At 42.6% G+C, this 26,471-nt stretch overlaps 1 protein-coding gene across 5 annotated transcripts in view; it reads left to right on the top strand.

The window, feature by feature from the left end:
• The window catches only part of CARS1 (cysteinyl-tRNA synthetase 1), a 50,230-nt gene that overhangs the window by 15,318 nt on the left and 8,441 nt on the right, over nt 1–26,471 (top strand). For 4 of the 5 annotated variants that reach the window (XM_077321543.1, XM_077321545.1, XM_077321544.1 and 1 more), the window contains 16 exons: nt 2,656–2,747; nt 3,030–3,118; nt 4,102–4,198; nt 7,779–7,877; nt 8,809–8,958; nt 9,550–9,690; nt 11,286–11,374; nt 12,432–12,553; nt 12,637–12,749; nt 13,912–14,040; nt 15,574–15,703; nt 16,588–16,691; nt 19,028–19,125; nt 22,028–22,217; nt 24,416–24,487; nt 25,281–25,362. In XM_077321543.1, the coding sequence (XP_077177658.1) occupies nt 2,656–2,747; nt 3,030–3,118; nt 4,102–4,198; nt 7,779–7,877; nt 8,809–8,958; nt 9,550–9,690; nt 11,286–11,374; nt 12,432–12,553; nt 12,637–12,749; nt 13,912–14,040; nt 15,574–15,703; nt 16,588–16,691; nt 19,028–19,125; nt 22,028–22,217; nt 24,416–24,487; nt 25,281–25,362 (1,797 nt within the window). Of the gene's footprint in view, nt 1–2,655; nt 2,748–3,029; nt 3,119–4,101; nt 4,199–7,778; nt 7,878–8,808; nt 8,959–9,549; nt 9,691–11,285; nt 11,375–12,431; nt 12,554–12,636; nt 12,750–13,911; nt 14,041–15,573; nt 15,704–16,587; nt 16,692–19,027; nt 19,126–22,027; nt 22,218–24,415; nt 24,488–25,280; nt 25,363–26,471 lie in introns of those variants that run through there. The other variant, XM_077321547.1, reaches the window with a different exon arrangement.

The following is a 26,471-nucleotide window of genomic DNA, read 5'->3' as shown; positions in this document are numbered from 1 at the left end:
GGGAGCACACGCAGAGAGAGAGAGACAGGAGAGACAGAGAGAGAGAGCTGCACCTCCCGGTGTTCCCTGGGTCTTAGTGCCCATTGCATTCCTGCTTGCAGTGGGTTTTCTTGCTAGTTATTTATAATCCATCTTTCTGCCAGATAGCACATAGTGAGTCAAAGTGGGACATTCAGTAAACAATGCACTAGGATTTTTGAAGTTTGGAACCACCTGAAAGAACCGAAGAGTAGCTTAAGTATTAACAGGACACATTAAGCAGTACAAAAGTTACATGAATCCAAAAGCCCTGTACCAGCCAACCATGGGATTGTTAGAACGTTGAGGTTATTGATTATTGTTCTCTCTATTTATTGCTATTTAGCTGATGGTTACTGGGTTTACTGTATTGTTCCTGTTCCCTATGTTTTATGTGAACCGTCCTGAGCCTCAGGGGAGGGCAGTATATAAATGTAATAAATAAATATACTGAAATCTTACTTAGCTATTGATTTTTCCCATTTGAAGATTGGCACCTGCAGAAGTCTCTGATGACATGACTGAAGCTGAAATGGTGGAGCATGGGGGTAGGAGGAGATAGTCCCATAGATGAGAGGGACCAAGCCCATGTAGGGCTTTGTATGTACCTTGAATTAAGCCTGGTAACAAATGGTCAGCCAGTGGATTGTCTGCAAAATGATAGTAATATTCATGCTCAATCTAGTCTAAAGGTAAAGGTATCTCCTGTGCTAGCACCAGGTCATGTCTGACCCTTGGGGTGACGCCCACCAGCTTCTTATACCCTCCAGAGAAAGTGCTGTGTCCCCCCTTTCACTGAAACTCAGTGGGGCTGGAGCTCAAATATTACCACCCACCCATCTCAGGAGCTGCTACTGGTTGTCAGTCCTGGGATTTACCAGTATTCCGACTTCTTTCGGAATAAGTTTCTCAAGTGCAGTTGATATAAAAGAGAGATGAATGAGATATTTCATTTTCATACATTATCATTAATGAAAAAGAAAAGGAATATAGTAATATTGGTCTTAAGGTACTCAATGGAAGAACCTCAGGTCCACTTAAATACAGGCAAGTCTAGGCACATTGGCCTCCATCCATATTAGTCAGCACAGTAAACTGGGTGGCACGTTGTGACTTTATTATAGTTATTTGGGGAAACTTTTCTTGGCCATTAAAAATGGCTTACACTGGCAGGATATGGTCTTTGAATCCAGCCAGTCACAGATACATGTTTATATTGGTTCAAATTATAATATATATACTAGATTCAAAGCCCATTCACGAGAACGGGCTTTGAAAGGCCCCCGTGCCGTGGCTGCCCAGCACACACGTAGAGGTGGCATTGCCCCCGGGTACGGCGTTTCTGGGCCTGGTGGGAAGGCCTGCTTCCGACCCTCCCCCTGGCAGTGGCGCGGTCTTCCCCTCGGACCTAGAAGCGCACCCGGGGCCTCCTCGAATGTGCTTCTAGGCCCGAGGGGAAGGCCTCCATCTTTACTCATGGTGTCCTGCTGCTTCCCCGTGGCTTTCTGTCCCAGTGAGGGCCTTGAAGCCTGTCCTGGTGAGGGCCTAGAAACCTTTCTGTCCTGTCCTGGTGAAGGCCTAGATTGTGCCCTCACCCGATTGGCTAGAACTGTTGTCTGTCTTGGTGAGGGGCCAATTGGAAGGCGCTTTGCCCTGCCCACTCTCTGCCCACTTACGCCTTAGCGAAATATGAAGGTGGAAAGATATTTATTTGTATATTAACAGATCTGTTCCACTTAATATTTCTGGTAAGGCCTAGGAGGAGGAGCTGGTCTCATGGCTTAAATGCCACTCAGTGCTTCACACCCACTCAGGGTGGCTGTCCTGCCTGAGTGCCGCCGCCTCCAACCGGCTTGCCTGTCCAGCGGCCAGCCAATTGCCTTCTGTTCCCCACTCCTGAGCACCCCACTCCTGACCACCCCTTCCTCCTTCCACTTTAATTCTGGATGGTTCTAATAAAGTATTGCTGTTCGGTTCTCTGATGAAACTTTATACATTCTGAATAATTGCTTCCCTGTTGAATTTATCCTTTGAAGTTGAGAAGCCTAGGTTAGAGATAGATTGTTCAGTGAGTTTTAAATAGTAAAAGTGTCGGTTTAAGAGCACCCTAGAAGAAGGCTTCACAAAGTGAGATGCACTGATGAGAAAGAGGGCAAGTGGAATGTGTTGGCATTGCTTAAAATGCATTATTTTTCTGGGCTTCGTATCAGTTTCATGACTCAGGACCTGCTTCCTCCTCAGAACTGCGTTTGCAGTTTTTTTCCGGTGAGAACTTGCAGGAGCTGATTGGCTTCTTTCAGATGCTTCAGAATGTCCTTGAAGAAGGACATTCTTGGCAGTGATTGTCTAGTAAACTCCTTTCTCTTTACATGGAATCTCAGTTCTGGATGAACTGTGCACTGCATTGTTTTCGGAACTTCTGTGTTGCTGCTGCCAGTCTTCTTTTTTTAATAGCACCACCAAATCCATTATGAGCTTTAAACAATAATATCCTTTTCTAAGTGACTTCTGTTCAACCATTCTTTAACTGTGAAATAATTAAGGACAAGCAGGGTTATTTTGAGTTTGTTTGCTGTAACAGTATCTTTTGGCGATTATTCATGAAAATTTAATCCAGTGTTTTGAACTCATTTCTAGGTAAAAGCAAGCGTACTCAGCCTCCCTGGTCTCTACCACAAGGGACAAAACAACCCAAACTCTGTTTGTACAACAGTCTCACTCGTAATAAGGTAAATCTTTCAGTCCTTGCATGCCTGGTTTAGGCCCAATGGCCTCCATAGGTGGAGCAACAGCCATCATTATAGTCAAGCGTCATATCAAACTGCAGCTCAGCTTCTCGAGTTTAACGTGATGTCTGAATTGAGTAGTGAGTCAGTAGTGCTGCCCTGATTTAAAGTAAAAGTACCGCACAGTTTGCCAACTTATCTTAGTATGCCTTTTGCTGCTTTTGTGAAACTAGCATTGAACACATTCAGCTTCTTCTAACTCCTCTGCCTCTCATTCCTCCTAAGGAAGTGTTTCAGCCCCAAAATGGAAACATGGTGACATGGTATTGCTGTGGTCCGACGGTGTATGATGCCTCCCACATGGGGCATGCCAGGTATTTGAATAGCTGACAACCTGATCTGGGCCCATTTATTTTTAATACCTAAAGAGTGCTCACCATTTTATTTTCAAGAAATAATTGTGTCTGTTTTTATAAACATGGTCAGGCCAGTGCACTATGTGAGTTGTCAGTCTGATGGGGAGGGGGGCCACAGAACTTTGCTTTTTTTTTGCTTTTGTATATTTAAAACTCTGATTCAGCCCTCTTGAACAAGATTATTATTATTATTATATTTATTTATTTCCCGCCACTCCCTAAAAGGCTTGTGGTAACAGTAGTCTTAATCCCATTAAAATACCCATTAAAAGCCTTTAAAAATTCCAACATGACGGAAAATAATCACATTCCCACCCCCTGCTACTAGAGCAGCAGGGAGAATGGAGAGGAATGATGTAACTTCCAATCCCAGGGGAGGGCTGGTGGTTCTAAGTCGCTGACCCCAGCCTCAACCATAGACCTGGTGGAAGAGCTCTGTTTTACAGGCCCTGTGGAAAGCTGGCAAGTCCTGCAGGGCCCGCAGCTCACCTGGGAGCTAATTCTACCAGGCAGGGGCCAGGACCAAAAAGGTCCTGGCCCTGGTTGAGGTTAGGCTAGGCCCTGGTTGAAGATGGCTTTGAATGGCTATAAAACCATCTCCAACTAAAACCATCTCTTTCTGTTAAGCTACTGGAGTCTGTTGCGCCAAAAGTGGGAAGAATCAGGAGGGGACATGTTGCCAGTTTCCCTTCTTTTCACTGCAACCCCATATGTCTTTTTGGCGAATGAGGGTTCCCCAGCCTCCACCATTGCCTTTTTGTGGGTCAGAAGGGGCTGGAAATGGGTCAAAGGGGGAGGCCTGCAAGCAGCTTCCACTTCCCTTTGCAGGATTCAGCCCAGTGTGCCTGGGGTCTGGTCCACAGACAGTGTGTTGCCCCCCCCTCCTAGGTGTCACTTTTGTGTGCAGGGAAAAACATGGTGGTCTTTTAAAATTATTTCAGGTCCTACATCTCATTTGATATCCTGAGAAGAGTTCTGAGAGACTATTTCAAATATGATGTCTTCTACTGTATGAATATCACAGATATTGATGATAAGGTAAATGTAGAATATAGCTGTGTTCATTTTGGAGTGAGGCTGGCAAGTCTGAATTAAACTGGCTTTAGTTTTATCTTAGTATTTTATCCTCCTTGTAACTGAAATGCTCACTCTTTTGGGGATTATTCCTTATGTGTATCTAAGCTTAATTTCAGTCGGAGAATGCAGACTGAGGGGCTGACTTGAGGGCTTCTTGCAGAGAGGCCTTAGGGGTGGCAGGGATGGAAAGATAATTTATTAAACCTTATTATTATAGCCATGTTGGACTATCAAGTAGAAATTTCAGTGGGAAATATACAAGTTTGAAATTCTCAGGGACTGAATCTTCTGCCCAAACTAAAAAAAATATTTCCCATGCTCTAGGCAGGTAAAATTCTAACTGGCAGACGTGGCACAGAGTTTCCCCCAAGCCTCAGGGAACTAAATAGTTCATGAAAAGAAGATCCATATTTATATAGATTAATTTTTACAGTGAGATTTTCTGAATGGAAACACCATAAAGCCATCATCATAGCTAATATAAAAATAAACCAAGCCATTAAAACATCAGAGACATTAAAAACAGCATAAAGATCTATAAAAACAGTCAAAAATTGTTACTTATTTTCAAATTTATATCCCCCCCTTCCCTGAATTAAACCCTCTCTGTGAAAAGTGTAAGTAAAAACAAATGTTTTGGCCTGCCACCTAGAAAATATTATAGTAGTTGCCAGGTGAGCCTCAAAGGAAAGGGCATTTCATGGGAAATGATATCACAACCAAAAATGCCCTTTCTCTAGTTCCTACTTGCTTCATCTCAGAAGAGAACATGGTTTGGGGAAGCAAATCTAACTGGCAGGCTGAGAGACGGCGGTGTTCCCGTGCTCTGGCCTCAAGCCGTTTAGGGATTTAAATGTAAGAACCAACACTTTCAGTTGTGCCTGGAAACTTATGCAGACCTTTCAGCACAGGTGTGATATGATCCCAGTAACCAACAACAACCAACAACAACCTGCCCACCACATTTTGGACCACCTGAATTTCTATTTACAAAGAGAATTACAGTGATCCAAATGTGGCCACACTTTTCAAGGAATGACTATAGCTGGTGTATCAGCTGAAACTGGTAAAACGCACTGTGTGTTGAAGAGACCTGAGCCCCCATCAATACACCCAGTTCCAGCTGTATCCGCAAGCCACCAACGTGCTCCTTCAGGGGGGATGAAGCCCTTCCCAAGACAGGCCGACTCTGTAGACCTTGAGCAGCTTCTCCACTTACCAGCAGCATATCAGTCTTGTCAACATGGAATGTCAATTTATAGGCCCTAATTCATCCCGTTACTCAGATACCCGTTAAAGCAGTGGTCCCCAACCACTGGGCCGCGGCTCCCTCTCCACACCCCCCCCCCCGCAATGTGAAACTTCCCAGGCCGCAAGCAAATCGGCCGCCAAAGCGGGCAATTAGCTTACGGCCCGGCAAACTTATTTTTGTGGGAGGGGGGGAGAGGGAAGCAGGGCTGCCGGCGCAAACGTGCATGCGCGGCAGGTCCACGCATGAGCGTTTGCACCATACGCGGCCACAAACGTGCATGCATGCATGCGCGGAAGTGCCATGCATACGCGTTTGTGGCCACACATGGTGCAAACGGACATGCGCGGCTGCTGGATCGCCCTCCCCCCCACCGGTCTGCAGCCTTAGAAAGGTTGCGGACCACTGCGTTAAAGCCTTCCACTCAGCCTCTAACTCAGCCGTTTGGGAGAAGTAGAGCTTCTTTCAGTTACCTAAAGAAGTAAGCAGTCTTGCAAAATGTTTTGTTTTGTCAAGTTCAGCTTTTGGGGTGTTTAATTGCCAATAACACTGTTTAGAAAACATTAAAGACTAAAGCAAAGGGTATGTTGTGAGAACAGCTTTCTAGGATTGGTGGGAGAGAGACTGGCCTTAAAATCCTGTCACACTCAGAATGGGAATGAATAATAGAATCAAGGTTTTGGTTTTAATCTTTAAGGCTATATACAACCTGGGTCCTACCTATAAAATTATGCATGGAGTAGAGAGTTGATAGAAATAATTCTTTCTCCCTGTCCTCAAAAATTAGAACTTGGGGCTAATGAATGTAATGGAGACTAGGGCAGAGTCTGCACTTACTTTGTTTATGCCATTGTCAATCCTGTTGAATTCAGATCGCTTTGAACTCGGATCTTCCTCTTCCCCCCCTCCCCATTGAAACAGGAAAGTCTTCTGCGCGTGGTTAGGGTAGTTCAGAAGGGGGGGGGAACCAAGCCTCTTTCTTTCTTTTCTTGAAGGGGGGGGGGAAGCCAAGCAGGGAGTCTCTTTCTTTTCTTGGAGGGGGGTGGGTGGGAGAGGATCGAAAAAGGCAGAGAAGGGAGAAAAAATCCAGGACCAACAGAAGTTGAGAGAAATTAGGAGCTTCCTCTTTAAGGCAAGTTTGTCACATGACCACCTGTGGCCAATCACAGGTCCTCTACCACGGAGGAGAGCCCAGATTCAAAACAGCCTTTAAATATTGAGCATTAAAAGCACTCTAAGATATCGCACAATAAAGGTAGGGTCACTCAGGATCAATCCTTCTTGCTGCAGAAGGAAATTTTAAATCGCCCCAAATCCAGATGGAAATCGCATTCTGTATAGAGGGCAGCGACTGAATTGATCTGGGGTTGGAATAAAAGCTCCGTGCAGTTTACACGTAGATTCAGGGCAGATAAAAAGAATACTTTTAAAATCAGCAAGTAATTAAATTGTAGAATTTACTGTTATTGGATGAAGTGGTGACCGCAAACACGGACAAGGTCCACTTGTCATAATGAATAAAGGGAGACTCCATATTCAGAAGGAGCAAAATCTCTGAATTCCAGGAGGCAGCATCAGGGGGAGACTTTGGCCTATGGTCTCTGTTTGTTGACTTTTGTATGCTACAGGAGGCTGGACTAGATTCGTCAGGACTGCTCTTTTTCTTTCTTTCTTTCTTTCTTTCTTTCTTTCTTTCTTTCTTTCTTTCTTTCTTTCTTTCTTTCTTTCTTTCTTTCTTTCTTTCTTTCTTTCTTTCTTTCTTTCTTTCTTTCTCTCTTTCTTTCTTTCTCTCTCTCTCTCTCTCTCTCTCTCTCTCTCTCTCTCTCTCTTTCTTTCTTTCTTTCTTTCTTTCTTTCTTTCTTTCTTTCTCTCTCTCTCTCTCTCTCTCTCTCTCTCTCTCTGCCTGCCTGCCTGCCTGCCTGCCTGCCTGCCTGCCTGCCTGCCTCTTCCTCTCTCTTTCTCCTTCCCTCCCGCTATTCCAGTAACTATTCCATGTAGGCATGCTGCAGGGATGCCAGATTCAGTATTTTAAATGATAATATCTCACATATACCACTTCAGAATAACTGTACAGATGAAGATACAATTACATCAGCATTCCATTTCAGAGATGGGAAGGGGTAGGTCAAGTCTGCACATGATAGTCCTTGCATTTCCGTTAGGATATGGTCATTATATGTAATATATAATCTGTCAGAATGCTTCTAGATACTTTTTTGAAGTTGGATGTGTTCTGCAAGCTAAAACAGCTCAGCTTTTCACCTTCAGAATGTGTTTCTTTTTGGGTTGTAGATCATAAAAAGAGCAAGGCAAAACCATCTCTTTGAACAGTACAGAGAGAAGAAACCATCAGCAGCACAGCTACTTGAAGATGTTCATACAGCCTCTGAGGTAAATTCATAGCCAGCTCACCATCCCTCCCTCCCTGCATTAGCATCATTACTCGGTAGCCTAACAGAAGATAGTCTCATCCAGAGCAGCAGATTAACGTCTGCCTAAAGTCTGGCTATCTAGCAAAGCTTGGAGAGAGTTACTGTTGTCTGTGGTGAATTCCTAAGCAGACTTCAGTAGTCTCAGAAAGGTGTGATATGGTTTAGGACTGGCACTATTAGTGTGTTATAGATACTGGCCTTATCCTAAGACGCCTCCTGCTTTCTCCTAACTGCACATACATTTCCATATTCTTTCTTGCTTCAGCCTGTTGTGTCATAAACAAAACTCCATTTTTTTCTTTGGTGTAAGATTTGTGGTGTGTGTTTTTGAGATGGGTTAGATCATGCACTTACTACCCCACATGTTAATATGTTAGAGGTCAATGGACGCACTTGAGCTTTTTGAACATTGAAAAGGGCATACTAATCCAGCATGCGCACCAGCATTAACGAGTCTGCATGGTGAAATGGTTAGAGTGTTGTACTAGGACCTGAGAGAACCTGGTTCAAGTTTGCACTTAGCAGGAAGTGCACTGGGTGACCACAGGCCACTCACTCTGTCTGCCGAGTCTGCCGAGTCTGCATTCAGGCCTAGCTGTTGTGTGGATAAAATGGTGGAGGATGAATGGAGAAGAATGTATGGAGCTCCTTGGAGAAAGGGTAGGATAAATATGAAGTAAATAAATCAGATATTTTAATTTTTAAAAAGTGTACCCTTTAGACATTTGACACTTTATACAGGGATTTTATCAGCAATGCAACGCATGGAATACGTAAATATTTGATCATGGTTTTCAGATTAAATATTTGATAAGGTGGTGCTAGCTTGCTTGTAAAACCTTGTGTACGGCTTCATTAATTGCTATTCTTTTCTTTTTTTTCATCATTAGCCTTTTTCAGTTAAGCTACATGAAACATCAGACCCAGACAAGAAACAGATGCTGGAAAGGATTCAGAATGCAGTAAAAGGTGCCGTGGAACCTCTTGAAAAAGCACTGCAAAAGAGACTCTCGGAAGAGGAAATCAGCAAACAAGCTGAGGTTTGCACACTGAGTGTCTTTGGAGGTGTAGGCTTGGTGATGTGTTTCTGAAACAGCTCATTATGAAAGGTTTAACTGTAATCCCCCTTCTTCTTAGAGCCATAACTGTAATCCCTCTTCTTCTTGGAGACCCCTCCCCAATACTCCAACCATGCTCCCTGTGTTGCAGGTTTTCATGAGTCTGAAGAGGTTGCAGCACAAACAGGAAAATCAGCAACATTCCTGTTGGCAGCAAAAATAGGACCTACAGTAATGAGTCCAGCTAGGTAGCAGGAAAAATATTCAGTCAGAGTGGTTCAGCAGTGGAATAGGCTGCCTAAAGAGATGGTGAGTTACTTCTCACTGACAGTCTTCAAGCAGTGGCTGGACAGATACTTTTCATGAATGCTTTAGACTGATCCTGCATAGAGCTAGGGGTTGGACTAGATGCCCTGTATGGTCCCTTCCAATCCTATGATTCTGTATCTGTACAGGAATTCTTTGCATGTGTACAAGGACCTCCTTGTAGCTGTTCCAGATGCAGTAATATCTTGTATTTGTTCAGACACTTGGAATTTATCATCCATGTGACAGTTTTATTTACTATTCTAGGTAGTATTACAAGAAGCAAAAGATATACTTTCTGAGTGGCTGGATGCTGAATTGTGCAGTCAGGTGACTGACAATGCTATCTTTTCAAAGCTTCCAAAATTCTGGGAAGAAGAATATCATAAAGATATGGCAGCTCTCAATGTGAGTAAGCATGTTAATCCTGCAAAACATAAAAATATAGGGAAATTGAGTGTTAGTTATGCTTACTTATTCCAGCTTCATACTGTGCAGATGTAGGGATGGGCACAAATGGGCTGATTAACTAAAGTTCGGTGTGAATTTTGGCTGATTCATGGTTTGTAAAGTAATGTTCACAAACTGAAGAGCTGCCATGAACTTCCACAAATTTGGATGCAGTTCATGGCAGTTTGTGAAGATCAGACGCAGGATTTAAATGACTTCGAACCATTTAAATCCCTGCTTTTTATTCTTCCTGAGAAACAGCTGAGCTACCCACCTCTCAGCTGTTTGGTTTAAATGGCACAGAGCCATTTACTCCACTGCTTTCTGCTCTCTGCTGCTTTTAGTGGGGAGCAGAAGGCAGAGGTTTCAGTGATTTACAAACTGATAGAAACCGGCATCTCTATTCATGATTCAGTTCGCGGCCTGCAAACTATTCCTACACAGGAGGCCTAGAAATTAAACCTATAATGATGGTGGCAACAGGTTTCAAGCTATGTTTTCTGTGATAGACTTCAACATGTAAAGTAGATTTAGCATTTACTTATTTACTTATTTAGCATAACATGGTACGACTTTCTGATGGAAATCTCAAAAGGCATCCCTGATACTAATTTGACAGCAGGTATTTTAAATAGTTGAATGCAGAATTCCAGAGAATAGCTTGAAGAGATAAGAATGCCTTCTTAAATGAATAGTACAAACAAATAGAAGAAAACAATAGAATAGGGAGGACCAGAGATCTCTTCAAGAAAATTGGAGATATGAAGAGAACATTTCATGCAAAGATGGGTATGATAAAAGACCAAAATGGTAAGGACCTAACAGAAGCAGAAGAGATTTTTTTTTTAAAGGTGGCAAAATTATACAGAAGAACTATACAAAGCGAGCTTGGCATCCCTGATAACCATGATGGGGTAGTCACTGACCTGGAGCCAGACATCCTGGAATGTGAAGTCAAATGGGCCTTAGGAAGTCTGAGCAACAACAATAAAACTAGTGGAGGGGACAGCCTTCCAGTTGAACTATTCAAAATCTTAAAAGATGATGCAATAAAAGTGCTACACTCAATATGCCAGCAAATTTGGAAAATTCAACAGTGGCCACAAGATTGGAAAAGGTCAGTTTACATTCCTATCCCAAAGAAGGGCAATGCCAAAGAATGTTCAAACTATCACACCATTGCACTCATTAATCATGCTATGCTCAAAATCCTACAAATTATGCTCAAAATCCTACAAGCTAGGCTCCAGCAATATGTGGACCGAGAACTTCCAGAAGTACAGGCAGGATTTTGAAGAGGCAGAGGAACTTGAGATCAAATTGCCAACATAAGCTGGATCATGGAGAAAGCTAGAGAGTTCCAGAAAACCATCTACTTCTGCTTCATTGACTATTCAAAAGTCTTTGATTGTATGGAGCACGACAAATTGTGGCAAGTTCTTGCATTCTATTGGGCAGATTAATTCTATCTGATCAATATATTATTACAGAACCTTACTGAGAATCTGGTAGAAAGAAGACTACAGAATGTATAATACGTTTGTTGTTTGTAGGTGTTACCGGCAGATGTGCTAACTCGTGTTAGTGAATATGTACCAGAAATTGTGAACTTTGTTCAGAGAATTGTAGATAATGGATATGGGTGAGTACACATAAATCTGGATTTTCCTTTTGTTTCTCTCATACAACATACACCTCTTCACTGTATTTCTCACAGAGCCCACCCAAAAGCCCTTTTTCTTCAGTCCTGAAGATATCCAAAGATTCTGTGATGGCCTGCCTAGTCTGAAGTTATTCCGATTTAGCCATTGTCATTGTTGTTAGTGACAAAAATGCTCTCTTAACAATTGCTTTTACTGATTGAGCTTTTATAATCATAATTGTCTTATGTTTCATTGTCTTATGTTTCACCATTGTGTTTGGTGCAAATAGCCTATGAGAGCCCGGTTAGATGTTTGCCAGCTTTTTGAGAGTTGAAGGTCTTTTTCAGTGGTTCACATGAACTACCCTTTTGAGGCTCTTTTTTGCCTTCAATGCCTACACATGCTTGTGCTCAAATACTAGTTCTGTTCAAATTGGCTGAGATTTGCATGAGGTAAGAATTGACAAATGGTTGTAATGGTGGTTGCTTCATTGTTGGAGGCTCAGGTCTTGTAGAAGGGGGAATATTAAGCAGATTGCAAATGAAAACAGACAAATGACTGATTTGCTTGCACATTTGGGAACTTAAACCATGGCTTGGTGTGATATCTGAAGGGAGCCATGGTGTCCACTTGAAATTGGACAGAGGATTTAGGTTTATCATTTTGTGATTGACGTTGCTGCAAACACTGAATGGGAAAGGAACTTTAAAGTGTGAAGTACAGTGACTCTTTACACTGGTATATTAATTCAGATGCATGTGGTAGAATTTACAGTTGACCCTCCAAAGAGAAGTAGTGCTAAGAATAAAACTATACGGGAATTCCTCTGGTGTCCTTTTGTTCTTTCTCCAATATGTTTATTTTTATATGCATGTTTTGTATGATGGTTGTTGTAACAAACAGATCATTTACTTTAGATTTGCTCCAGAACCCTCCTGGTCCTCTTAGAATCCCCTTAGAAACCCATCATGAAAAGAACTGGCCTTTGTGTACAATAATAGCAACATGTTTGTTAGCAATAGATGGCTGGTGAAATAGCGTGTTTTGATTTTCTAGTTATGTGTCCAATGGATCTGTCTATTTTGATACAATGAAATTTGATGAATCTGAGAAACACTCCTATGCGAAGTTGGTTCCTGAAGCCGTAGGAGATCAAAAAGCACTTCAGGAGGGTGAAGGTAAAAAGAATTTCTAGTGAACATCCCCACTTAATTTTAAAAGATTTCTGAATATCACAGAGTTGTTCCTCCTCTTTTCACAGGTGACCTGAGCATCTCAGCAGACCGCTTAAGTGAGAAACATTCACCAAATGACTTTGCTTTATGGAAATCCTCCAAACCAGGAGAGCCGTCATGGGATTCTCCTTGGGGAAAGGTGAGGATTGTGACTTGGATTCAGTGATCCTGGTGCAAGGAAAAGGCTGCTTCAGTTCGAGGGGAATGGTCATTCCTTTTCCCCTTGGCTACAACTTTTTGAAAATTGTTCTGGAGTCTCCTCTGATAATCTGGAGCCAGTTATCCACCTTGTGGAACATCACTCTCCCATCTGTCCAGCCACACATGTGTACAGGAAGTTCCTATGACTTTCTCAGCAGGGCACTTGGAAGAAGAAGAAGAATTGGTTCTTATTCTGTTTTTCTCTACCAAGACAAGTCTCAAAGCAGCTTACAATTGCCTTCTCTTTCCTCTTTCCACAACAGACACCTTGTGAGGCTGAGAGAGCCCTGATATCATTGCTCAGTCAGAACTGCTTTATCAGTGCTGTTGCGAGCCCAGGGTCACCCAGCTGGCTGCAAGTGGGGGAGCAGAGAATCAAACCCAGCTTGCCAGATTAGAAATCAGTGCTCCTACCCACTACACCAAGCTGAATCCAAATTACTATCCATTGGGCACTTAAACTAATCTCTCCTCTGTATGTTTTCATATAAATTAACAGTGACTATGTTACATAGCACCTGCAAAGCACCTCGTATTGAGTCTGCCATGAAAACGCTAGAGGGCGTCACCCCAAGGGTCAGACATGACCCAGTGCTTGCACAGGGGATACCTTTACCTTTACCTTTACCTTTATGTTACATAGCATAAGGTCCAGTCTGACAAGTTCTGTCATTCACTTTTTAAAGTCATGCAGGTACACATTTGTATTTTAAGATGCACATTTAATTCCCAGAGGATGGGTAATGCAGACATGCAATGAAAATAAATATTATTGCTTGGAGGCTTCTTCACTCTTGTGTCCTGCATATAAGAAAACTGCTGATTTGGGTGGAATTGTGAGATTTAAATAACCTCTAACTAAGGGTCCTTAATGTCCTTTGTAGAAGTTGCTGCTGGCAAACTTCTTAAACTTTTTGAGCTGTTTTGGTGATCCAGGAACTTACAGATCTAGCTTCTTTTCTGATGCACATTGTTCAGTTGCCCCAAGCCCAGTGTGGATGGTCTTGCCCCACTGTTATTGATTAATAATGACATTAAATAGTGGAAATTATGCTAAGTTTCTCAATTATTCTGAAGTAACCTATTTTGTCTGTTAATAGGGCCGTCCAGGATGGCATATCGAGTGCTCTGCAATGGCGGGCTCTATTCTAGGAGAGTCCATGGACATTCATGGAGGGGGCTTTGATCTTCGATTCCCTCACCATGACAATGAGTTGGCCCAATCTGAGGTATGGGAGGCATTTGCTTATGAATGTTGAAGAACTGTCAAGCTTGTGTATAAGATTAGGGATATCAGTAACACTGCTATGTCCGAACTTTGGAAGGGAGTTATAGTGAGTATCTTGTACGTCTCAGATAGCACATCTCTATTTGGATGGCAATTATGGTTTGGAAAAGAGACCCCAGGAGTTTGTCCTGGTTAAGGCAACAGGAGAGTAATGTGGGTTCTGAGGAAGAGGCTGCTGTGTTAGAACTGTCTTCTACAGACGCTCTCCCTCAGAGTGGTGCCTTCTATTCCGTTGTCATCAGTAGTCATATTATTTGGTTTGTCATTTTTTTCTGGCCTAGGTATTGGTCCCAGATGGGGTATTGCCTCTCTTTCCTTTGTTTCCCCATCTGAAATGGACAAGGAAGAACTTATTTGCAAGGGAAGGAGGGAGGACGGTTCTTTGTTAACTTTGGAGCTTCTGCCCCTATGAGTGATTGCTGGCTCTACTAATGGTAGAAGTGGAGTCCTGGAGTCTATTGAAAACTGCACTAACGTGATCCAGTTATTTTTATTTGGCAGACACTGGTGGCTGCTATTTGCTAATGCCAGGGTGTACTAGTGTACCACGGAAGGAACTGAAGAGTATCATTAAAAGCTAAGCCTGTGCATTAAATATGTCTATCACTTTATGGTCTTTGGAGCAGGAAAGCTCCATGCGATACTGATTCCCGCCCAATCCTGAGGAAAGGAGTAAGGAAGCAAGATGAATGGAGCCCATGCTAAAGCTGCCAGGAATGGGGAAAATGTCAAATGGATCCCCTTTGCCTGGCATGCATGGCCCCACCTCTGGGGCATAGATGATTGGCAAGGGAAGGCTGAGGTGGGGCAGCCAGATGGACTGACTGGGCAATTTTACAGTCACATAGATAAACTATTGTACCTTTTATAGAGTTGAATGAAGTAGTCCCTTCAGTTTTAATCAGGGGTGGGGGCCTCTGCATTTGGTGTCTAGGAATCGCTTATATGGTGATCCACTGTTGCAACAGCAGAAGAGTAACAGAACCTTGAGAACCTTGTTTCTCTAATCCAGCCTTTCTCAACTTTTTGACTTAAGAAACCCTGGAAACATTATTCAGGTTTTGAGAAACCCCAGAAGTGGCACGATTGTACACGATATGGTTGGGAAGCATAGCTGTTTACCACCCACTCAAGGTCCCACTGCTTTCCACCCCACCAGGCCCAGCATTGGCAATTTGGGGGTGGTGGTGGTGGGTGGGTTGACATGACCATATACGGTCATATCATCCGATAAATGTTTAACGCACACACATATATCAGTAATCTCCCACCCATTTCGGAAACCCTTCCAGAACTGTCAAGAAACCCCAGGTTTTCACGAAACCCTGCTTGAGAAAGCCAGCTCTATTCAGAACTAAAGTAATTGAGGAGACGAGGGACGATGAGAAAGAAAAGCATAGGCTTATTTGTCCTGCTCTGTGGAAGTTCAGTCTAAGTGTTTATGTTGAAATTGTTTTTGTGACGTGTGTTGTAGGCATACTTTGAAAGTGATAACTGGGTTCGCTATTTTCTGCACACTGGACACTTAACAATTGCTGGCTGTAAAATGTCCAAATCTTTAAAGAACTTCATCACTATCAAAGATGCTCTGAAGAAGCATACAGGTAAGACGTTTACTGTATTAGCACTTTCTGTGTGTTAAGAATATTTTGTTGTTGGTGGTGGGAAAATGGAGCTGATGAAAGGATGGTATTAACTTATTATCATAGAGTTGGAAGAGGCCATACAGGCCATCTAGTCCAACCCCTGCTCAATTATTTATTTATTATTATTTATTATTATACTTTTATACCGCCGCTCCCAGCACAGCTGGCTCTCAGCAGTTCACAATATAACATGGCATAAAAACATCAGATCAACAACCTGAAAACATGACAATATGATAAAATTAACCCCCCATAAAGCATACAGCTAGAATGGCGGTAAAAAAACTCCTCCCCCAACACTGGAGACGTTGGTGCCCATAAGGTATATGGAGCTGCAAAGAAATGGGCGGTATCTAAATAAAATCTAAATAAATAAAGGTATACGTAAGAGTCTGGTGATGGAAAACAGGGTGGATCACCAAAAGGTTCCAGGCCTGGCCTAATGCCAGGTCCTAGAACATAGAGTGAGGGGAATCATTCTCATAACCCCCAGGGCTCCCACCCAGCCTTAACCAAATGTCTGGCAGAAGAGCTCTGTTATGCAGGCCCTGCAGAACACCAAAAGCTCTGTCAGGGTCTGCAGCTCTTCTGGGAGCTCATTCCACCAAGTAGGGGCTAGGGCCCATCAGCAGATTCATACCCACAGAGCAAAGAGCCCTGCGGGGAGCATAAGGAGGTAAGCGATCCCAGGTAAGTAGGCCCCAAGCCGCATATGAAGGATCAGCCTAATTACTTAATTAGTCGTTTTACTTGTGTCCTTTTTAGATAGAAGATATGGTTTTTATGGCTATCAAATCTGTTGTGCTGTACCATTCCACTTTTTAATTTTACTCTACCAACAGCTCGGCAGTTACGGCTGGCGTTTCTCATGCATTCTTGGAAAGATACACTGGACTATTCCAGCAATACCATGGAGTCTGCCATTCAGTATGAAAAGTTCATGAATGTAAGTTAACCTCCTTTTTTCATGTTGTTAATGCTGATCAGAAACCAAAAGCTAAACAGCATCAGATGCTGTCTTCTATTAGCGTTAGGGGAAACTGAGACCCCTAATAATATATTCAGTTACCTATATAATCTTAAAGACTTAGATTGCTTTTAAAAAATTCCTTCATGCGGGAATGTTCAAGTTTTGCATCTCATTCTGCCGGTGTTCAGGGGTTCCTTTGCTCTGGCACAAGATGCCTCTTCCGGTTGTGGAAGATGGCCTTGCATCAGAGGAAGAAGAGCTGGTTTTTATACCCTGTTTTTCATTACCTGAAGGAATCCCCAGGGAGCTTACAAACACCTTTCTCCACAACAGACAGGTGAGGTGTGGGGGGAAGGCTGAGGGTGCTCTAAGTGAACTGCTCTGAGCACTAAGAGAACTGTGACTGGCCCAAGGTCACCTAAGGAGTGGGGAAACAAACTTGATTGTCCAGATGAGAGGCCGCTGCTCTTTAACCACTGCGCCTCGCTAGCTCTCCAGGAATATGCAGGCATCAACAGAACAAATTGATCCGAGTGCATCCAGTGCTAAAGAGCTAACTGGGGACTAGCTGTGGGAAGCATCAAATATCTGGATTCCATAATAACTGAACTGTAGACTCAGGTCATCTCCCCCAACCCCTTTGTCTTGAACATCTTCCCCACTTGGCTAGCCTCATTTTTCACTCTTCTGTTGAAAATAATGCATTGGCTTTTGGGGTTTAAAAAGCTAGTTTCTAGTGTCATAAATTTTGTGTGTGTGCGTGTGTGTGCGCGTGTGTGTGCGCGTGTGTGTGTGCGCGCGTGTGTGTGTGTACGGAACAGGGTTTGTTTTATCAAAGGGGACAGTGGCACCTGTTTCAGGAGAGAAAGATAGTAACACAAAAGAGAGGCAATAGTTTATAAAAATTCAAACGTTTTTGGAGCTGAATGCAGACTAGCATGAATAGGCAGTTCCCCAGAGATGAGCCACTTTTGCCTTGGACCTGAATTATAGAGTCTTCCTTTCTTGATTGGCAAAGGAGACAGCAGTGGGTGAGGAAGCAGCAAAAGAAAGGAACTCTTAGGACCTCTGCTTTCACTGGTGTCCCCCCCCCCCCACCGTCCTTAGCCAGTGGCAAGGGATATGTCCCGCAGCATTGGATTTTCGCACATCTTATATGTGTTTTAGAAAATAAATTAGTGTCCTTTCCCCACCACACAAAAAAAGATTTTATTAAAGATTTTGATGCAGATAAAGCAGAAAAGAACACAAAATTTATCCACATCTTTGTGATCTGCCTGCTAATATATACCTGTATTCTGACTTAGGGCATTGTGTCCGTGATGTTTTTTTAAAAATCATACTTCTTGTATCATAATTACATCAAGCCCAAACGTTTCTGCTGCTGTGAAGGCTTCTGTTTACAGTAGGAATAAATGGATAGAGTGTCACTTGTAAAGTATCTCCCCCTGAATGAGCCTCTAGGCAGTCTCAGCTGATGTGTTTCTTGCATGTTCTTTGGGCAGACCCTCCATTGTTCCATTTCTACATGTCTAGCAACAGTGGACAATATTCTTAAGGCTGTTGTGTAATTCTTCCCCTCATCAGGAAAACAATGATCAAGTGCAGCTGCTTGGCCCATTCCTTCCCCCCCACACACACCAGGGCAGGGCAGGAAGCTGCCGTAGGCCCTCCTTCTCCTCCTTGAGTGCAGGGGTGAGGTGGCATGATGAGAGCCTACCCTGTCCTACCCCTCCATGGGAGGGAGGAAAAGAGAAGTCTCCTGCAGCTGCCAATTGGAGTCCTGGGCTGCTGCATGCCACGCCTGACCCAGATGTTGTTGATGGGTGGAGTGGGGTGAAGAGGGTCAAGGGCTGGCTGGCACCACAAGCGATCGCCACTTAGTAGCCAGCCTGGCCCTGCTAGTGTCATCATTATGCCCGGTGCACCCCAGAGCAGATTAATTAACCAGGGGAAGTTAAATAAAATATCTTTTTTCTTAGAAAGATGCCCTTCCCAGGTTATTCTTGTCTGCGATGCGCAGGCAACGTATCTGCCTGTCTGTGTGAGGTCAGTCTCCCATTTCTCTTGGAGAGGCTTTCAGTTTGGCTGACTAGAAGGAATCAGTAGCTTTTGTTGCTGTTGTTGTTAATGTTTCATATCATGTCACAGCCTCCACAAAGGCAGCTTGGCAGCAGGTAATAGAAACCCTGGCAGATGTTGTGTGGCTCTGGCTCTCAGAGCCTCTGAATGAGTATTGAAATTGCTAACTGGGTTTTGTACTTTGCAACAGGAAATCTTTAGATTGTGGGCTCTTTCCCTCCCTCTTTTAGGAGTTCTTTTTAAATGTGAAGGACACCCTTCGTGCTCCTGTTGATGTGACAGGCCAGTTTGAAAAATGGGATAACCAGGAAATAGAGCTGAATAAAAGGTGAGTGACAGACCAGTTGCCTTTTCCCTTTCCCTTTCGTCATGAATAACCATTTGTATATTCATGTAATGAATCCCATTTTTCAAACTGGCATTTGGGGGTGGGGTGCAGGAGAGTCCTGATGACGTGTTTCTGCAACATTTTTTTTAGCTCTCAATTTTTAGTGGTCTCAGTGGCACAGACCACGTTGGTGTCCTGCTGCCGCCTGACATGGAGCTCTTCCACCAGGTCTGTGGTTGAGGCCAGTGCCAGTGCTAGGAGCAGATCAGATGGGGCTCCCCCCTGGGAGATAGGCTTCCACACAGGGCCATTGGCGTGGTTGGTTGTCACACCCCTCTCCTAGCCACCCTGGCTGTTAAGAGAGAGTGTTACCATTTCTGCTGCGTGGTTTTTGCATTTTTCTGTAATTGTATAGGGTTTTAATGGGAGTTTTAATTGGGGATTGTATTATTGTTTTGAACTTCGTAGGTAACCTGCCAACCTGCCACGAGCTGGTCTGTCGGGAGTGGCAGGCAATAAATCCAACAACAACAACATCTTACCTTCTGCTCTAAACTTGTTGCTGTGTTATGCAGCCATTTTTTAATTACTAAACTTGTGCCCTGCCTTTCTTTCCAATGAAACTCCTGAAAACTAAATAAGAAAAGAAAAAGATGAAATGCAAACCGTTAACTCCACACACCAAATCCACCAAATAGGAGTGGGGGTGGAGGTGTAAATGTCTCTAACCCCCAAGGGAAGAGTATAGGCAATGCAGCAGGCTGCCGTGGAAGGGCAGAGATAGAAACCTCGGATGAGCGGAGCTCTATTCCTGTCCTGGCTCTTGGCAGGATCACTTTCCTCTGCCCCTTTTGCTAGCAGTAACAGCAGCAAGAGGGTGATCAGCTGTGCTCATGCCTTGAAAGAAGGTACCCAGAGAGCCTCCTTTCTCTTCTTTCCCAAAAGTATTACCTGCTGTGCCAGTCAGGGGTTGCAGAAGGATGCAGCCTGGCCTATTGTCGGCTCCAAGCACCAGCATACATAATGCCAGGCTGTTCTCAGGTGCGCTGCTGGAGGGCAGTTGTCGCTGTGGAGGAGCTTGTGGAATCTTTAGGAAAATACTAAATGTTGCCTTCTGATCTTCTCTCTGCTGCCTCAAGTGCTGGAAACATGCTTTAAAAAATAAATGCTAAATAAATAAAAATCTGAGAACCTCTCTTATTTGGTGGGAAAGCTGTTGATTTCCCTGGACCATTGGGACACAGTGGTTTGTGGATGGCACCTTGTGATTATAATGCTTTCATCAAGCATGTTCTGTCCCTCTCACAAGTGTCATCAGGAGATCAGAAGTATAAGAATGAGGACATGCTTTAAAATTCATCCAAATACAGTCAGCTTTGAGAACCAGTATGATCAGCTGCCTTGGTTCATTTATGTGGAGCGGCTCTGTCTTCTCTGGTGCTTTTCCTTATCTTTGCTTCTCACTTTCATCCCTTTCAGTTTGATGACTGCTTAATTCCTACAATTTCATACTCTTTCACACTTGTTTCAGAATCTTTACTCACTCAGCATATAAAATGAATTGCCAGAGTTGAAGTCTTTGGTCTGTGTGTTAGAATCAAAGGTCATCCTCCATGGATGGATGGCATTTCCATCAGCTGACTTTCCAACCTGTAAACTAATTTTCCTCCCAGGAGCAGTGTTTTGGTACACACGGCAAGCAGCATTGGGAAGAGGGAGGCAAGAAGATTCTACTTTAGAACCCCCACCCCTTGTAATTCAGTTGGGTCAGCTAAAAAATGATGCTGTTTGTTCAGATCGGAACAAGCAAGGTTCTGCTACAAGCCTGTTTCACTGGAGAGAGGAGACTACATACTCTGTCTACTCCATAAAAAATATCTTATGGATTCTATAGAGCTGCTGCAGACAGCTCTACTTGAAGGCATCAAGTTCATGCATTTCTGACTATATCTGAATAATAGTAAAACAAATTGAAATAAGGAGGGTCTTCTAAAGCAGTATTTTACAAGATAACTGAGTTGTTGTTGACAGAGCATTCACCTTGCACCCTTTAAAAGGACACCCTGAACCAGCTTCAACATAAGATGACAACTTTTATTTGTTAGTACAGTATTACTGGAATTCTTGACTAATACTGGTTGCAATGTCTGTACTATCCCAGTAATGATTAATATAGTGAAACCTGACCTAAAGAGTGTGAGAAGAAGAAAAGAGAGTGTAAAGAAGCAAGCACTTTCAATTTTTCTGTTTTCTTGTGATGCTTTGTCACCATTCCCCCCAAGCAAATAACTCCCTTTAAAACTGAAAGAGGAGTCATTTCTCAGTCTGGTACTCCCATCCTAAAGCTTATGGTAGGCTGTACCGAATTTGCATTGATGAGATTCTTGAATTGGAGTCATTGGGGAGTAACCCTTGGCCCTTGCAGATATAAAACCTGTGCTTTCTCACAGGGCTGCACCACCTAGATGATTTTTCTGTGATTAAAAATGAAAGCAAGAATTGGTGGCCCTTTTAGTTTCTTTTTTGCTATTTCAAAATGTATCCTGTTTAAATCAGATTTGTTTCTGATTCATTCTCAGCTGTTGATGTACTAAAAGCATGATGATGTTCAACAGTACTTTGTGAGGTACGGGATGACATTTAGACATCTGCCTAATAGCGGATGTCATGCCTGGTCTTACATATTAAATATCCTGTCATGTCCAATGTTTTCTGATGTTTGAGAGTCCAGAATGGTATTTCCCTTATTGATGTCGATCCTTTTTTCCCCTGATATAAGCAAGAACAAAACACCCCTCCGAGTCGCTTTCCTTTATTCACAGAAACCAGGAATCTTTGACTTATGTGAGTTAGGACTTATGCAAATAATAAACGTTCTATCTTTTCCCCTTCCTCTGACTAGTTTTTTTGACAAGAAGGCAGCCATCCATGAGGCATTGTGTGACAACATTGATACACGTGCAGTCCTGGAAGAAATGCGGTCACTAGTCAGTCAGTGTAATTCCTACATTGCTGGAAAGAAGAGTGCCAGGCAGATGCCCAACAGAATGCTGTTGGAAAATATAAGCATGTATTTGACACAGATGTTCAAGGTATGGGACAATATGTTTTTGGATCAAAGCTTTGGAATAATTTTTAATGTTATTTTTTTGTTTAATGTTATTTCTACATCTCCCTTAGTACCTTTTCGTTGTTTCAAACTTGTGGGATTTTTTTTTTCCAGTTGGAATGAAATTGTAGTGTTTTGGGTAGCAGGAAGATATTTTGTTTTTAAGGTATAGTTGTCTTCTGGAAATGGATAGGAGCAATACCATGCAAAGTTAAAAATGCCATAGTAAGCTTCTTTCCCAGTATTGTATGTTTTGAATAATACCAGCTCTCCTCAGTAGCTCCTTTACGTCTCAGCCCAGTGCAACCCAGAAAATTGCTCTCTGCTCCATAAAATTCAGTAAAGGTCCGGTTTGGTCAAGATTTCCTTGAGGAATGAATACTTCTGCAAAGTTTCGCTGACCTCTGGCTGAATAATGAAGCTGCAGCTTTCAGCCATTTCAGTGGAAGAAAGTTCATAAAGGACACAAGGAATCATAGGATTAATTCAAATATCAGTGGACGACAGTCATTCTTTTTCTTCTTTTTAAAGTTACTTGAAATTCTAAGAAAAGAAAGACTCTACCACTAAATCCTTGAGAAACATTTATTACCAGAATGTTTGAGATGAAATCTAGAGTAATTCATATATGTTATGTTAGCCAGTTATTTCAGATTTTCATTGGATTCGATCCTAGGCAGCTATTCTGAAGCTAATCTGTCCACTTCAGAATTAGCTGGATGGATCCAGATGGGGATCCCATACCAAAGCTAGTTAATTGCTTTGGTTTGAAAAATCTGCTTCACTGCTGGGACATTATTATTATTATTATTATTATTATTATTATTATTATTATTATTGGATTTATTACCTGCTGCTCCAGCAATCTGGCCATGGCAGGTTACAACATTAAAAACCCCACAATAAAATATAACTATCCCCAACTAAAACCATTCTGAGTCCGATGACCAGCTAACCCTCTCCCTACTCTGTTCAAGAACACCCCCCATTCAACACCTCAGTGGAAAAGATATAATGGGAGGAGAGCCTGATGACCTGGCCGAACTGAAGAGGGGCCTTTGATCTTATTGCCATCTAGCCTCAACCAAATGCCTGGTGAAAGAGCTCCATCTTGCAGGCCCTGTGGAACTGCACAAGCTCCATCAGGGCCCTCAATTCTTCTGGGAGCTCGTTCCCCCAGGCTGGGACCAGGACCAAAAAGGCCCTGGCCTTGGTTGAGGCCAGGCATACTTCACATGGACTGGGAATCACGAGCAGATTCATACCTGCTGAGTGCAAGGCTCAGCGGGAGGCATAAGGTGATAGGTGGCCCCTCAGATATGTGGGGTCCACACCGCAGATGGCCTTCAAGGTTAAAACCCAAATTTTGACTCTGATTTGGAGCATGCCCATGACTCTCCCAAAGTTACTGTTAATTGTTATTATATTATAATTGTGGTTTTGTAATCTTTTGATGTTTTTTAAAGTTGTTTTGATGTTATGTAATGTTCCATGTAAGTTATAATGTTCTGTGTAAACCGCCCAGAGCAGCAAAGAAATGGGTGGTACAGAAATATAAATAAATAAATAAATAAATAAATAAAATGTTTGGTAGCCAGTGCAACTGCCTTAGCACAGGCTGGATATGGGCCCTCCAAGGTGTTCCAGTGAGGATCCTAGCAGCTGCAATCTGTACCAGCTGTAATTTCGGGGTCAAGGACAAGGGTAGGCCTGCGTAGAGTGAGTTACAGAAGTCAAGCCTGGAGGTGACCATTGCATGGATCTAGGCAGTCTGAGGGCAAGTTGGGTGAATGGAAAAACACCTGTCAAGCTACTTTCATGGCCTGGGTCTCCATCGATAAGGAGGCATCCAAGGTCACCCCCAAGTTCCAGGCGGATGGTGCAATGTTAGGTTGCACCCCAGCCAGGCTGGGTAAGAGTGCTTCCTGAATAAAAACCCATCTTTCTACAACTTTCAGCTTGCAGATTTCATTTAAGCCTTTTGAATATACAGGACATTTGTTGGCACTGGTTCCAGTTATACAGAACTGATATACGTGTTTGGTTTTGCCCTGTGATAAGAAAATGTCATTCTGTGTATAATCGAGACCTAACCGGATACAATCTGAAAGATTTGTCTATAATTCCCAAACTAAAATACCTGATTTAAAAGAAGCAATTGTGTGTGTTTCTTTTGGATAGATCTTTGGTGCTATAGAAGGTGATGAAGCAAATATTGGCTTCCCAGTTGCAGGAAGTGGCCAAAATGTAAATGTAAGTTAGTGGGAAATAATATATATTGTGGTGTTTTTAGTTCTGTCTCTGGGTAATAATGAGTGCTACAAGGAAAGTAGACATTAACCCAGGTTTTGTGTTCTTGGGTCATTAGAATTGTGCCAGTTCTGTTTGGGTGTGAGTGCTAAATTTTAAAAATTGATGTTCTTTTGAGATTTCCAGTGCTGTGATCAGGAAACTTGTACTGTTAATGGTAATAATTATAGGGCAAATTAGTTTAAATGCAATCTTTTAATAAACTTAATTGAATTTTGACTTGTTAAATGCATGTCCCAGGTACAAACAACTGCACACATACATGTTCTTTTAATGTACCATTGCACTCCGCTAAGAATTACATGGTGCACGTCAGTATGATGCAAAAACAATTTTTGCCAAGGATCAGGGAGAGTAATACCATAGATAAAATATTAAAATGGTACCCAGTTCTCCCTGTACTTTTAGACCTGCTGGACTTCCCATCTGTCTGAAGCCTACATTGACAGATGCACCAGAATTTCCATGTAGGGATAGACTTTGGGGTTTGGATCCAATAGAGGCCTTCTATAGACCAGGGTGGGGGACTTAGCCAATCCTCCTGATGCTGTATACCTCCAAATTCTGCAGTTGGGCAACAGCAGCTGGGGGAAGGTGCAGAAATTGCACCCCAACAACAGTTTTTTTGTGCACAAAAATCACTGATAGATCCAAGCCTATGAAGGAAAAAGACTAAAATAGCTGTGGGAGGAAATGTTTTGAAACTCAGCTGACTGCCAATGTTTATCTTCTGCAGCTTGAATCTACAGTAATGCCATATCTACAAATTTTGTCTGAATTCAGAGAAGGTATACGACAAATTGCCAGAGACAAGAAAGGTGAGCTTAAATATGTTACAAAGAGAGGTTGACCAGAATGTGTGGACTTTTAATAAACCCAACACCTTATGTGTACCCTTCTTTGCGTTTCTCTTAACCACCTCATTAGCTTGTATACTTATTCAAGATGTACAACCTCCCCTGCCCCCCCCCCACACCTCCTTGCACTTGCAATCAACAACTTAGGGAGATCTGGAAGACTGCACAGAGCATTGTTCTCTGCTTCATATTCTAATCCTGAACCATCTTGTTTGTGAGCAGGTTTCTGGATTTCATGCCCAGATACTTCAATGGAATATGATTGATTATGTATATTGCTTATATATATTGACAGTCACTTTCTCTATAAAGCTGTTTGTTGCTGGAACTGATGTGTTTGCTTCAAACTTATGTAGAGTTGGTTGGAAAGTAGGTTTTCATAGTTATAATTTTCTGGGTCAAATGAACACTTAATACTATTACGTATAGCTGGCTTTCTCAACCAGGTTTTCATGAAACCCTAGAGTTTCTTGACTGCCCTGGAAGAGTTTTCCGAATGGGTAAGAGTTAACTAATGTATATATATATATTTTAAATAGTTACGCATTCATTGGATGATATGGCCATATACGGTCATATCAACTCCCCTCCAAAATGGTCCAGTGATGGGCCACGAGGGGATGGGAAGGGGAGGGGCCCTGGGTGGGTTTGTACAGCTAATCTTCCCAACCATATTCTGCATGATTGCACCACTTCTGGGGTTTCTCAAAGTCTGAAGAATGTTTCAGGGGTTTCTCAGTGGTTAAAAAGGTTGAGGTAGGCTGTACAGGTATTAGTTAAAATGGATATTCTGTGTATTTGCAGGAAAAACTACCTATAATATTCTTTCGTTCTGAAAAATGTGATTTTCTTCTTATTGTGTAGTTGGAATTGTACTGTGGTGCTAGATGTGGATGCATTTTCTTACCATTGGTTGTATACATATACAGAGGGCTGATGTGTATGTTGGCATATATTATTCTGTTATGTGTCACAGTTGTATTTTTGACTGAGGGGCAAGTGTAACCAAAGACAAAGGACCCTAACATGTTTTTACCTCCTGTGAAATTCTGAGTGAGAGTGTGATTTCT

This window comes from Paroedura picta, chromosome 2, assembly GCF_049243985.1.
Source record: "Paroedura picta isolate Pp20150507F chromosome 2, Ppicta_v3.0, whole genome shotgun sequence".
Lineage (NCBI taxonomy): Eukaryota > Metazoa > Chordata > Lepidosauria > Squamata > Gekkonidae > Paroedura > Paroedura picta.
This window is presented reverse-complemented; position numbering and strand designations above follow the sequence as displayed.